Consider the following 16,011-nt stretch of genomic DNA (forward strand, 5'->3'; position numbering starts at 1 on the left):
GCCGAAGTGCCAATTCATGTTTTTTAGGTTTAGTTAAGCTGAGGTTGCACCCTAAGATTGGATGTGACGAGAATAGACACAAAAGTAGTTTAGGTTGATATATTATGGCAGCGGCGCGCAAGATTATTTAGGGGGAGCGCAGGCGCCAAAACCTGAGGGCGGGCAGATGCTGTGCATGGACCTGTGCTGCTGCTTCTCTGTGCTGTGGCTTGCTGCGGGGGTGGGGCTTCTCTCTGCACACAGACAGCCCCTCCTCCTGTCTGTTTGCAGTAGCACACTGGGGACCGGAGCATGCTTGTACTCCCCCCACCCCCCTCCAGGTGAAAGTGTGTGACTGTTATGATTGTATGGTTGTGTGTGTGTGTGTGTGTGTGTTGGTTGTGATTGAGTGTGTATTGTGTGTGTTGTGATTGATTGAAAGTTGGGGGGTGCAAGATTAGGGGGGGCGCATGTGGCATGCAGCGAAACCTGGTGTGCGTGGGCTGGCAGACGCTGTGCGCGGTAGGGTGAAAAAGCTGTGCGCGGGAGGGCGAACAGGATAGTGCAGATGGTGGCCACGTGATAGTGTGTGCGCGCACGCGGGCTTCGGAGGTACGGGGGAGGAGGAGCACGACCCAGCGCTATGATGTCAAACTCCCCTCCTTCCGGTGTCTGCCCTGCAATAGCGCTGTGGTCCTGCTCTCCACTGCTGGCAACCTGCTTCACTGTGATCCTCTGCAAGTGAAAGGGAAGGCTGCCACTATATCAATCATACTGTGAATGTACAGAAATAATAAAAAAAGAAAGTGAAAACACAACATTGAAAACGGAAATAAATAAATAATACATAATACTGTAGGTAGGAGTGTTGATGACACTGGGGACAGCAAGCCAAAGAGCAGGGAGAATAAAAAGGCAAATGGGAGAAGGAAAAAAAAGGGGGGGGGGGGAGAAGGGAGGTAGCAAAGAAGTGGATTATTGCCTTTGTGCACGTACACTCTCCCACGCTTGGGGAGACAAACAAAATTGACTTTGAAGGACGCTCGGCAGCAGTCAATGCACACACAGCCTCACAACCACACACCACCGCCGGTCGCGCGGCCTTAGTAATGTCCCTCGGGAGACACAGCCACGCTCACTTTTTTTCTTTCCAGTTTCCCCCCGCCCCTGAACAGCCACTTGGTGCAGAGTATATTAAAGGTCAGCAATGCAAGTGTAGATAGGTTATACGAGCCTGTAGCCCCCTGGGACCAACTATGTGTATCTTCTATAATCGGGCCGGAAGTCTCCCTCGCTCCCCTATGTAATTGCTTTTTACCACAAATTTATATGATTACCCAGGTCCCCTAGAGATGGCTCCCACCTCAGAAATCGGCCCCAAAATGCTCACGTACACTAAATTTATACTAGGTAAAGTATTGAGAAATGTCATATTATGATGCTGTAACCCCCCCTCCTCCCGCCACGCTCTTTTTTAAAAATGTGTAACCCCCCTCCCCCCAACACTTATACTCTATAATGTTTTTATATCTATATGACTATGCTTGGAAAAACAATAACAATTTAAGTTGAAAAAACCCCACTGCTGCCTGCTGTGTGGGGATGGTGAAGGTGTGTTGTAATTAAGAGGAGGAGGGGTTAATGGTGTAAGTATGCTGTATGAGTGGGGGAGGTGTGTGTGTGTGTGTGTGTGTGTGTGTGTGTGTGTGTGTGTGTGTGTGTGTGTGTGTGTGTGTGTGTGTGTGTGTGTGTGTGTGTGTGTTATAAAGAGCAGGCGTGCCCTGAGATTTTATAAATCCTTCATGGCCTTTTCGAAAAAGGTTTAGAACCACTGCAATACTGGGTATCAGAATACCGAGCATAAAGGTGTATATAGGAATTCTTGCCTTGACAAGATATAATTAAATGCTAGTGCATTAGAGATTGTAGTGTGTTGCACAGATGATTGTAGAAAGTGGTGTTTTCTTGGCTGCTAAAATGTTTCCATGAGTGGTGAGGTTCCTATAGAGCAGTGGTACAGAAATTGTGGTCTGCAGACCGTACTTAGGCTTGTGTGAAAGCTGTTGATCTACAGTTGTGCAATATACCGATGTGATAGTTATAGCGATAATAAAAAAGCTACTACAGTGTTTACATTTTTCATCCTGCCAGTATTATCATCAATCTGCTATAGTTTTAGGGACAGATGATTTATAGCGCAGGAGCTTCAAATAAGGGAGACCTTCAATGTAAACCGGATTAAGGTACCCCTTTTACACCACCAGTCCCGGTGGCTAGATACTCTTCCAATGCTTTTCCGCAGGATCTCTGCCCTGTGTTTGCCTCTCTTCTCTGAATCCCATTGCTACCTCTATCTCTGATGTTCAGGGGTAGACATAATTGAGGCTATTTTTAATCCTTTTAAAATGCTATTTATTTATTAACACATTTAATTTGTATTAAATGTTATCTGATCAGTCCTCCCTCAACATCCAGGGACCCCTCAGGTCAGAAGCAGCGAGCCTGGGGTTCACCAGGTAAGTTGTAAACCCAAAATGACCGTGGTCCGGTTTTGCTCTGGCTTTGTATTGGTGACCCCGTGGCCATGTTTGTAGTCCAGCAGCCATGTTGTATTTTTCCTATTGAGCAGTTCTATATCACGATAAATATAGTCACAATAAATGTCTCAATATCACTATAGTGGGAACATTTTATTGCCCGACCATATTGCTGGTTAGGTCTGTTACTCGTCATCCTTTTTAGTTCTTGTGTGGACAAAGTGCCAACGAGGCCAAGTCCAAGGCCAAGTGGGCAACCGAACAAGTGGTTCACATTTCCTAAAAGGTGTGGATTGCCATTCAGTTATTTGAACAGGGTAGAGGTTGTACATGAACATAATGAGACAATTTAAAGGGAAAGAGTTGGGCTACATGTTTGTTTCATGATAGTTTCAAAGTGCAGGAGTCAGATCTTATTCTGATTAATGTTCTACTTGAACACCCTTTTGTCCTTTTCCGGTTTATTGGCTTTGCACACTTGGAATCTAGTTGCTTTTGGCATTTTCTAGAGTACAGGCGTCAGCATTTCTTTTACTGTGGATCTCTTGTAGAGATAAACGAATGTCTTCAAATTTGCTTTGCACATTATTTTGCGTTGCTCAAGTTTTAGCACACATTTTGCATGTCTCTGCTCTTGTTTCCTGCTATTGTACTTATTGGGGGGTCAGTAGGTTGCATAACGTGTATTTATATCATAGATACCTTCCTCTCCCCCCTAATTTTGTTCTCGGTCACTACATCAACACAGTGTATCATTCCGTGATAATGCAGTGCATTTTGTTGGTAACCAAACCTATTGATGTGCATTGCTGTTTTTGTTGTCATGTTTAATAAATCAGGCCCTAAGGGAAATGTGGAATAATAAAATGAATGGTTGGTTGATGAATGTAGCAGCAAATGCAAAAGAAACATTGTATTTTTTTAACTCTGCTCAACATAACTTTTATTCCAGCTCCCTTTCAGTAGGATGTCTATTATTATGTAATAATTGCCAGGTATGGGGCACTATAGCAGTGGCAGCTGACCTTTCCCAAAAGTGGAGAGTTTTCCTCCCGACAGATCAACGGAATACTTTTCAATCCCTTGTGCTTCTGCAAACGGAGTAGTGTGCTGACACGTAGCAAGTCTTCCTGCCTCTGTTTCTGCATTTCTGCCATACCCGATGACGATCCCGAGAGATTCGAAGCTTAAAACATTTCAAGTACCTGTTGGTAAGCATGGAGGGGGCCGTGCACACTAAAACACGATGCAATCAAATTAATGCAAAAGAGTCCTTTAATGACTGGACACAGTCATAAAGATCCAACGTTTTGGTGCAAGCACCTTCATCAGTACCTGTTGGTCCAATAAAAGGTATCGTGCCACCTACTCTCTCTCCCCCTCCTTTGTTGCTATATGGAAGAAAGAACCAACACGGCTACCCACCCTTCTTTACCTCTGTTGGTAACAGGAATCCCACCAATTATTGGATATACATAAGAAAAAACTTTGTGCTTTAAAGATGGAAGATTAAAGTAAGGCCTGTGTTATTGCACCGACCCTTTAGCTGCCAGAGGGGCCAGTAATGCATTGTGTGTAGGTTGCGCCCTGCTAGCAAAAAGGTTAATAAATTGGTAGCTTCACATTGCGACACTGGTTCCTTCGTATTTCCAACCGTATCTGTTTGGCTAATGGTGGTCGCATAATTGGTTTACACAACAAGTAAAAGAAAGCATGGATTAAAAACATTTAAGATTTCAGAAATAGTGTTACGTTAAACATTGAAAAAGCTCTTCAATGGCACTTGGTTAAAATTAAAGCTTTCACAAAGGGTTACAATTATTTATACTGCTCTTAAATGGATAAAGCAATGGTCGGCTTGTTATTAAGGTGAAAACGTAATGCAGAATCAAAGGTCTGGTCCTTCATTGGACCTTTGTCAGAGAAGGACCGAAACATTGATCCTGCATTACACCTCTGGAGTGCTGGCTATTACTTTATCTATCTGATCACCACCGTCTGTGGAAGTCCTGAGCACCCGGGCAGGTTGATGTAGAAGTATTGAGATATGTATTAAATGTGTTCTTGTATATAATGTATAAATACCCTGTTCACTTCTGTAACTGTATTGGTAACCATGTACTGTATTATTTGTTATCTTAACTCTATGCCCAGGACATACTTGAAAATGAAAGGTAACTCTCAATGTGTTACTTCCTGGTTAAAACATTTTCTAAATAAAAATAAAGGCATCAATAGCCTACATTTAACCCATTATACATGCCACTGCGTTTAGTCCACCTCGGTCCTAAAAAGTGTTCCTTTCGGAAAATATAAGGTCATTAAAAGGTTGCCTGTGTTTTTATTTCTGTTGTCAGTGTTTATCATTCCAAGAGCATGCAGGGTTCTCTGATTCACATGACTTTAGACTGTAAAAATCTAAAGTTATTACAAAGAGAACTCTTACAAGGGTATTTGTAATATTTGTACTTCTATAACCCTCCCTCTTGCTTTGTACCAGTCACTTCACCTGCCATTATTTTTAGCTGTAAGCTCTTTGGTTTAGCCATGCCCTGCCATTTGTATTTGTAGTTCAGCCATACACATGCCTTTTATATGTGCTCTGGTTGCATGCTGCAGAGCGCCCTTTTTAGAGTAACATTGTAATAATACTGGATGTGATTTTATTTTTTGTTATTGCAGGTCTCCATGCAAAATGAATATAATTAAAGAGAATAAGGACCTGGCCTGTTTCTACACAACAAAGCATTCGTGGAGAGGAAAGTGAGTCGGTCTTTATTTGTATTTAATTGTTAACACGCCAGAAGAGTGAGTTACTTAACTATGCTTGCCTGCTTTTAAGTTTAATGTGTATTCAGTAGCAGTGGGGGTTTGCCACTTGTGGTCAGTATGTCTGTGAAATCATTCATATTAATAGAATAAAATGCACCCTGTAATTGTTTCCTACTATGCTGCAGTGCTTCTTAGCAGGGTGTAAGTGGGCTCTAAAGAATTGGAATACTGTTTACTTAATGTGTGTATGTGTATGTATATAGACAGTGTGTGTGTGTGTGTGTGTGTGTGTGTGTGTGTGTGTGTGCAGCCCAGGACTAGTGTTTCGACTGCCCCCACCCCTGTGTCGGTGGCCTTGCGAACCCCCCCTTTCACATCTCGCGAGCCACCCCCCTTCGCACCACCTCCTCTCTTCCTCCCTCTCCCCATGTATTTCACTCTTCCTCCCCTCCTCTTCCTCACTCACTCTCCCCCAACACACTCTCACTCTCCCACCACCTGTCTCCTCTCGCACTCACCCCCCCTTGCGCCACACACAAAATACCCTCACAGTACCCCCACACAAAATACAATACCCCCCTCCCCACACAAAATAAAAAACAATACCCCCCACACAAGATAAATACAATACCCCCACCCCCATAACAAGATAAATACAATACCCCCACCCCCATAACAAGATAAATACAATACCCCCACCCCCATAACAAGATAAATACTATACCCCCATAACAAGATAAATACTATACCCCCATAACAAGATAAATACACTACCCCCACCCCCATAACAAGATAAATACAATACCCCCACCCCCATAACAAGATAAATACTATACCCCCATAACAAGATAAATACACTACCCCCACCCCCATAACAAAATAAATACAATAACCCCACCCCCATAACAAGATAAATACAATACCCCCATAACAAGATAAATACACTACCCCCATAACAAGATAAATACAATACCCCCACCCCCATAACAAGATAAATACAATACCCCCACCCCCATAACAAGATAAATACAATACCCCCACCCCCACAACAAGATAAATACACTACCCCCATCCCCATAACAAGATAAATACACTACCCCACCCCCATAACAAGATAAATACAATACCCCCACCCCCATAACAAGATAAATACACTACCCCCACCCCCATAACAAGATAAATACAATACCCCCACCCCCATAACAAGATAAATACAATACCCCCACCCCCATAACAAGATAAATACAATACCCCCACCCCCATAACAAGATAAATACAATACCCCCACCCCCACAACAAGATAAATACACTACCCCACCCCCATAACAAGATAAATACAATACCCCCACCCCCATAACAAGATAAATACAATACCCACACCCCCCATAACAAGATAAATACACTACCCCACCCCCATAACAAGATAAATACAATACCCCCACCCCCCATAACAAGATAAATACAATACCCACACCCCCATAACAAGATAAATACAATACCCCCACCCCCATAACAAGATAAATACAATACCCCCACCCCCATAACAAGATAAATACACTACCCCCACCCCCATAACAAGATAAATACAATACCCCCACCCCCATAACAAGATAAATACACTACCCCCACCCCCATAACAAGATAAATACACTACCCCCACCCCCATAACAAGATAAATACAATATCCCCACCCCCATAACAAGATAAATACACTACCCCCATAACAAGATAAATACAATACCCCCACCCCCCATAACAAGATAAATACACTACCCCCACCCCCATAACAAGATAAATACAATACCCCCACCCCCATAACAAGATAAATACAATACCCCCACCCCCATAACAAGATAAATACTATACCCCCATAACAAGATAAATACTATACCCCCACCCCCATAACAAGATAAATACTATACCCCCATAACAAGATAAATACACTACCCCCACCCCCATAACAAGATAAATACAATACCCCCACCCCCATAACAAGATAAATACACTACCCCCACCCCCATAACAAGATAAATACAATACCCCCACCCCATAACAAGATAAATACACTACCCCCACCCCCATAACAAGATAAATACTATACCCCCACCCCCATAACAAGATAAATACAATACCCCCACCCCCCATAACAAGATAAATACTATACCCCCATAACAAGATAAATACTATACCCCCATAACAAGATAAATACACTACCCCCACCCCCATAACAAGATAAATACACTACCCCCACCCCCATAACAAGATAAATACAATACCCCCACCCCCATAACAAGATAAATACACTACCCCCACCCCCATAACAAGATAAATACTATACCCCCACCCCCATAACAAGATAAATACAATACCCCCACCCCCATAACAAGATAAATACAATACCCCCACCCCCATAACAAGATAAATACTATACCCCCATAACAAGATAAATACACTACCCCCACCCCCATAACAAGATAAATACAATACTCCCACCCCCATAACAAGATAAATACAATACCCCACCCCCATAACAAGATAAATACAATACCCCCACCCCCCATAACAAGATAAATACTATACCCCCATAACAAGATAAATACACTACCCCCACCCCCATAACAAGATAAATACAATACCCCACCCCCATAACAAGACAAATACAATACCCCCACCCCCCATAACAAGATAAATACTATACCCCCATAACAAGATAAATACAATACCCCCACCCCCCATAACAAGATAAATACTATACCCCCATAACAAGATAAATACACTACCCCCACCCCCATAACAAGATAAATACAATACCCCACCCCCATACACAAGATAAATACAATACCCCCACCCCCATAACAAGATAAATACAATACCCCCACCCCCCATAACAAGATAAATACAATACCCCCACCCCCATAATATAAATACAATACCCCCACCCCCATAACAAGATAAATACACTACCCCCATAACAAGATAAATACAATACCCCCACCCCCCATAATATAAATACAATACCCCCACCCCCATACACAAGATAAATACAATACCCCCATAACAAGATAAATACAATACCCCCACCCCCCATAACAAGATAAATACAATACCCCCACCCCCCATAACAAGTTAAATACAATACCCCCACCCCCCATAACAAGATAAATACAATACCCCTACCCCCATAACAAGATAAATACAATACCCCCATAACAAGATAAATACAATACCCCTACCCCCATAACAAGATAAATACAATACCCCCATAACAAGATAAATACACTACCCCCACCCCCATAACAAGATAAATACTATACCCCATAACAAGATAAATACAATACCCCCATAACAAGATAAATACACTACCCCCACCCCCATAAGATAAATATAATACCCCCATCCCCATAAGATAAATACAATACCCCCACCCCCCATAACAAGATAAATACAATAACCCCTCTCTCCATACAAAATAAATACAATGCCCCCCTCCCCACACACACAATACAATACTGCCCTCCCCCCAAAAATACAATACCCCACCACACACACTGAAATACAATACCTCCCCTCCACACACAAACTACAATACCCCCCCTACACACATGCAAAATACAGTATCCCTCCTACATACACAAAATACAATACCCCCTTTACACACACAAAATACAATACCCCCCTTACACACACAAAATACAATACCCCCCTACACACGCAAAATACAATACCCCCCTACACACACGCAAAATACAACACCCCCCCCTCCACACACTCAAAATACAATACCCCCCTCCACGCACAAAATATACAAGCGCACACACACATACTTCCCTTGCTGGTGGTCTCAGGCTTCTGGTGCTCCGGCTCTCCCTAGCTCCTGCGGGCTTCTCTCCCACGCCGGGTCTCCTGCCGACAGAGGCACGCAGGAGCTGGGAAGAGATCTGGGCCCGGCAGCAACCAGAGACCCGCTGGCCTCTGGTCGAGCCTAACTTCCCCTGCATCTAAATGTTGGAAACTGCTGCTATAGTGTATTTTATCTGTTCAGTTCCTAAATCTAATTCCTGGTAATGTAAGCGACATGTTTTTATGTTTGATTTACCTTGGTTTGGCAGCAGTGTAACAAATAAACCGGCACCTGTCTTTAGATAACATTACTCGTGAGTTGTGCACAAGTGATTGACATTTGTGACACTAGAGAAATGAAGGCCACATTCATAAAGTTCGATAAAAATGAGCCATCGAGGCCAAAACTGGCACTATATAAACCTATAACACTATTTTTTTTTTTATGCGGCTGATGTGCTATTTCTGATTGTTGTGGACAAGGATATACACAGTTGGGTCCGGAAATAATTGGACACTAATAGAAGTTTTGTTATTTTGGCTGTGTACCAAAATAAATTCAAGTTACAGTTTAATAATGAATATGGGCTTAAAGTGCAGTCTATCAGCTTTAATTATAGGGTATTCGCATCTAAATTGGAGGAAGGGTTTAGGAATTACATCTCTTTAATATGTAGCCCCCTCTTTTTCAAGGGACCAAAAGTAATTGGACAATTGACTCAAAGCTGTTTCATGGACAGGTGTGGGCTATTCCTTCGTTATTTCATTATCAATTAAGCAGGTAAAATGTCTGGCGTTGATTCCAGATGTGGCATTCGGAAGCTGTTGCTGTGAACCCACAACATGCGGTCAAAGTAGCTCTCAATGCAAGTGAAACATGGCATCCTTAGGTTGCAAAAAAAAAGAAAATCCATCAGAGAGATAGCAGGAACATTAGGAGTGGCCAAATCAACAGTTTGGTACATTCTGAGAAAAAAAGAACGCACTGGTGAGCTCTACAACACAAAAAGGCCTGGACGTCCACGGAAGACAACAGTGGTGGATGATCGTAGGATCCATTCCATGGTAAAGAAAAACCCCTTCACAACATCCAGCCAAGTAAAGAACACTCCAGGAGGTAGGCATATCATTATCCAAGTCTACCATAAAGAGAAGACTTCACGAGAGCAAATACAGAGGGTTCACCACAAGGTGCAAACCATTCATAAGCCTCAAGAATAGAAAGGCCAGGTTAGACTTTGCCAAACAATATCTAAAAAACCCAGCCCAGTTCTGGAACAGCATTCTTTGGACAGATGAAACTAAGATCAACCTGTACCAGAATGATGGGAAGAAAAAAGTATGGCGAAGTCTTGGAACGGATCATGATCCGAAGCATACTACATAATCTGTAAAGCATGGTGGAGGCAGTGTGATGGCATGGACATGCATGGCTTACAATGGCACCAGGTCACTAGTGTTTATTGATGATGTGACAGAAGAGAGAAGCAGCCGGATGAATTCTGAAGTGTATAGGGATATATTGTCTGCTCAGATACCACCAAATTCAGTGAAGTTAATTGGACGGTGCTTCACTTTACAGATGGACAATGACCCAAAGCATACTGCGAAAGCAACCCAGGAGTTTTTTAAGGCAAAGAAGTGGAATATTCTGCAATGGCCGAGTCAATCACCTGATCTTAACCCGATTGAGCATGCATTTCACTTGCTGAAGACAAAACTTAAGGCAGAAAGACCCACGAACAAACAACTGAAGATGGCTGCCGTAAAGGCCTGGCAAAGCATCACAAAGGAGGAAACCCAGCGTTTGGTGATGTCCATGCATTCCAGACTTCAAGCAGTGATTGCCTGCATAGGATTCTCGACAAAGTATTAAAAATGAACATTTTATTTATGAGTGTTTCAATTTGTCCAATTACTTGTGAGCCCCTGAAATAAGGGGACTGTGTATGAAAATGGTTGCAATTCCTAAACGTTTCCTACGATATTTTTGTTCAACCCCTTGAATTAAAGCTGAAAGTCTGCACTTCTATTGCATCTCTGTTTTTTCATTTCAAATCCATTGTGGTGGCGTACAGAGCAAAATTATGAAAATTGTGTCAGTGTCCAATTATTTCCGGACCTAACTGTATATGCTCAGCACCCAGAATGGAATTGTAAATAGCTAGTATGATGTTCGGAATGATCCGATAGCATTGCTTTTCTTTTTCACTATCATTTTTGTTGTATGCAAGATAGTAAAAAGTAAATCCAGCAAGTGTAAGGTCCAGTATGAGCAAACCTATTCTGCGTCCACTCAAAGGGGCAATCTTCCGTTCTCAACTTTTGAAGATCTCTTTTTGTATTTTTTTAAAATGCCGTTTACAACCATATAACCATAATTTCCTCCACAAAACTTAAATATCTTGGGAAGGTAATTCTATATACTGTACACGTAGTCCTCGCTATCCACCATTTCACTTTACAGCGAATGGCATATCCAACGTTTTACAATGCAACCCTACGGGCTGTTTTTCGACGCTTGAATGCGTTATCCAACACTCGCCAACAATGATTAACATGGGAGTCACTTTACAACGGTTTCACTATCAAACGCTACGTTGGATAACCGAGGACCGCCTGTAGTCTAAATTTTAAAACAATAACTGCGATTGATGTAAATTTGTTGGGGAGTTTTGACCTCAAAAGCCGAATGGCCACATCACAATATAGAATTACCAACTAATTGTTTTGATTTGGGACATGTTGAGATAAAATTAACAGGCCCAGGTAAAATAAATGAAACAACTAATCTGTGTAACTGGCTTCCTTGTAAAGATTAAACAATTATTGTAGTGAAGCTTTTACTTCTGTAATATGTAAAGCAATTTTTTTTTAATGTTAAATCATATTACGTACGTATGGTACAATTCTTTTATCTGTTTGGCTGTGAAAAAATGACTTCACATGCACAAAGGATAAACTATGGCCATTCTAGAAACGTATCTTTCAAAGCCACCAATACCCTACATTTATCCTATTAAATATGTCACCGTCATTTGTTCACTTTAGTCTTCTCAAGTGTCCCTGTCACTTTAAATAGATAAATAATTGGTAGTTCTGCACCTTTGAAGCCATAACCCCTCCCAGAAGCCTATGTGAGTTTAACTTCCATTACGTTTCATAGTCTTTGTGCTGCTCCGGGGAGAGCTTCATTTGAACTTCCCTGACACTTAATAAAGCATGAAGTTTTAAAAATGAAAACAGCCCTGTAAAGGGCAAGAATACCGCTTACTGTAAGTGCAACACTAAAATGGCAAATGTTCACAATCGGCACGGACTGCCGATTGAATCCATTGAATGTTCGAGAGTCCAGAAATACAAAGCATTTGCCGTTGTAGTGATTAAGGAGTGAGAATTCTCATCTGCAATGTCTTCTCCTGTTGGTAAAAACATGCTGTTTAGTTTGCATTTACATTGCATTTTAAAATGTTTATTTGCGATCAGTCCTAAACATGAAATATATGTGAAAACATGGTGTTTGGAAACATTGCTTCCCTTGAAATTCTTTTCCCTCAGGCTTGTGCTGGGCTTAGTGCTCTCAATGCTAAAGCCTGGATTTACCTGTGAGATGCTGACTAAAAGGGTTAGGATTAGGGATGTGAATTAGCTATTCCTTGCAGCTCTTGCCAAAATGAGTAGGCAATACCATTTCAGGAAATCTAAGTTCTTTATACAGTGCTTAAAGTTTTTGTACTAAATTCTCTTCAGAGGTAAGATTTTTGACCACACGCCATTTTTTTTCCACCATCTCCTTCTCCCTGCACGTTGTGGAAATGGTCCAATTTTCTTGGTCAGGAGACATTGTTTGATGGGAGTGTCCATAGAATACGGAGGTGCTTGGAATGCTTGTGAATTTCAAGTGTACGTTCCAGAGCTTTCACCCTTATTGTTTGCTTCCCAACTGGATACAGTAAGATTCCTGACACCATCCAAATACCTCTTTTTAATAAACAGCTGATACAATATGTGCCAAAATGGCCGATCAAACCGTTTTTGGACAGATATCCCCATTAGAGTAATTGGAGAATAACGGCCCAATTGGACGCTTCTGCACATACAGAATTAACTCTTAAATCCATATCAAGGGCTATCCCAGATTAAGGTGGAAGAAACAATTCTGTGGGAGAGAGGGAGAGAGGGATGGACCTTCATGTCTATGGAAATAAAAAGCAGCACATTTGGATCCTGAAACCTCAAACTTTCTTGTAATTCAGGATGGTATCCAAAAGTATATATATATATATATATATATATATATATATATATATATATATATATATATATATATATATATATATATATATATATATATATATATATATGCGTAATTACATTCTGACATACGGATGTGCTATACAGGTGCAACTGCCGGTTGTCAACCGCTTGCCAAGGAAAATTCGTGACCATCTCGCGGTCACTCGCGAGATGGTCCATAGCAGGCTGTAATGGACCATCGAATTAACACTGCGGGGGTCCTTGCGTTTGAATGGGATTCGCTCTGTGTGAATCCTACTGGGTTCCATGTGTCTATAAAGAGACGTGCAGTAAGAGAGAGACTGAATCGGTCTCTCTACCTGCGCGCCTCTAAAAGGTGATCGCAGGGCTTTTATTTTATTTTAATAGTACAGTATTGTAGCAGGGGGGTCTCGGGAGCTGAACCGCATTGATTTCCGGTCTGGGGACCCCGTGCTTCCCGAGTTACAGGCCCCGTTATGGGGTGCCGGTATCCCAGCAGCCATGTTTAAGTTCTCCCGCGTCACGGCCCACATTATCGGGGGATTTGAACAAAGCAAAGGGATACCGGCACCCCATAACAGCGCCTGTAACCAGAATGCAGGGGGTACCCGGACCTTAAATCAATGCGGTTCAGCCCCAGACTCCCCCTGCTACAATACTGTATTATTACAATAAAAGCTCAGCGATCGCCTTTTAGAGGCACGCAGGGAGAGTGACTGATTCAGTCTGTCTCTTACTGCGCGTCTCTTACGGACAGGTGAAACCTGGTAGGATTCACACAGCGCGAGTCCCATTCAAATGGAGGGACCCCCGTTGTGTTAATCCGATGGGCCATTAGTCTGTCCGCTGGAATCTCGCTGCGTAGGACAGGATAAAGTGCCAAATTCACAACGCAAGTGGTCGACCACAGGCAGTTAGTTGCACCTGTACTTTGTCCAAATTAATTTTGACCAATTTGAATTTCGACAACTTGCCTAATAAATACAAACTGTTACCTCTGCACCACAATAAACAAATATAACGTAAACATTTTCCAAACTTTACTCGTAACCAGTCCAAGAAAGTTTTGAAAGAAAATGCACAAAAATGAAAGTATGCCTCTGTTTCTAGAACTTTGCATGATTTCAAAATCTTTTTATACGTGAGAGAATTAAGGGAACAAAACATTTACTACTTCCGGAAAAATAGCCATTTAATAAAAGTGCCAGAGAATTAGAAAACAGAGCGGCAGCAACAAAATAGTCAGATGAGGAAACATTGGGCATTCATTACAAATAATGAGGATGCAGTTACTTTGCTGTTTGAAATCTCGGTGACTAATATTCCTTCAAAATAGAACTACCGTATAATGCTGTGTTTCACAATTGGGATGAAACGAAGAATGATTGCACTTGAGTAAGAGGAGGAGGATCCCCTCCAGTTTCACCATCAAAGAATCTCCTCATTCATGGTGAAAGAAGAAGTTGAAAAGGGGAGAGCACCCTTGTTAGTGGAAGTGGAGGGAACGACCCACTTTACGCAACAGGGAGGAGCAAAAGGAAATCCGTTCTCAAGTTTCAACTTATGGTGTATGGCAGGGGAGCGCAATCTTTATCCCCTGCCAGCAGTCCTGCTCTCTGCGCGCCCCCTCCCTCCTTACCATGGTTCCCGGCGTCATGACGTCACGTTGCAATATCAACGCCATTCCACAGGGCCTCTGTAAGACTGGGCCAGGGTGGCACTGAGCGGGCGAGCGCACTCACGCTGGCCGCGATGAAACACATTGCAGCAATGTGTGTGGCCAGCATGAGCGAGCGCCTGCGCGGCACTTAGCTGCTTGCCGAAGCAAGCAAAATTGAATTTGTGTCTCGCTTGCGCGTCATGTGAGCGGTTCGCCCAATGAGGATTAACCAGCTCTGTGACGTCATGGCCGCACCCCCTGAATCGCCCCCTTGCGCGTGCACCTAGCTGGCCACAAATCTCCCGTCCGAGCAGGGAGGGTGACGTCACACGCATGAGCACCAGCTTGCCCGCTCCCTGTCTGGCCACAGCCTAAACCCCAAGCCCCCCACAGTTAATCTTCGCCCCCCAGTTTGCGCACCGCTGGTGTATGGGACTTTTCAACAAGTATTCCAAAGGGGTCAGTGTGTGATATATATATATATATATATATATATATATATATATATATATATATATATATATATATATATATATATATATATATATATATATATATATATATATATATATATATATGTGTGTGTGTATATATATGTATATATATATATATATATATATATATATATATATATATATATATATATATATATATATATATATATATATATATATATATATATATATATATATATATATATATATATACAGTGTTCGACAAACCTATACATTTGCTCGCCCCGGGCGAGTGGATTTAACCCCCGGGCGAGTAAATATTGGCCCAAGCAGCACACGTTTGGTACTAGGTGAGTAGATTTTTTGGTGATTTGTCAACCACTATATATATATATATATATATATATATATATATATATATATATATATATATATATATATATATATATATATATATATATATATATACTGTATTAACAAAAATGTTTAA

The 16,011-nt window shown here is 41.8% G+C and overlaps 1 protein-coding gene across 4 annotated transcripts in view; it reads left to right on the forward strand.

Annotated features, from left to right (window-relative positions):
- DNAJC13 (DnaJ heat shock protein family (Hsp40) member C13) overlaps window positions 1-16,011 on the forward strand; it is a 134,641-nt gene that overhangs the window by 26,242 nt on the left and 92,388 nt on the right. For all 4 annotated transcript variants that reach the window (XR_012799256.1, XM_075587104.1, XM_075587106.1 and 1 more), the window contains exon 2: window positions 5,199-5,279. Coding sequence is in view for 3 of the 4 variants with exons in the window: in XM_075587104.1 (XP_075443219.1) it covers window positions 5,212-5,279 (68 nt within the window). In the remaining variant the exon portion in view is untranslated. The remainder of the gene's footprint in view (window positions 1-5,198; window positions 5,280-16,011) is intronic.

This window comes from Ascaphus truei, chromosome 2 (genome assembly GCF_040206685.1).
Source record: "Ascaphus truei isolate aAscTru1 chromosome 2, aAscTru1.hap1, whole genome shotgun sequence".
Classification (NCBI taxonomy): Eukaryota; Metazoa; Chordata; class Amphibia; order Anura; family Ascaphidae; genus Ascaphus; species Ascaphus truei.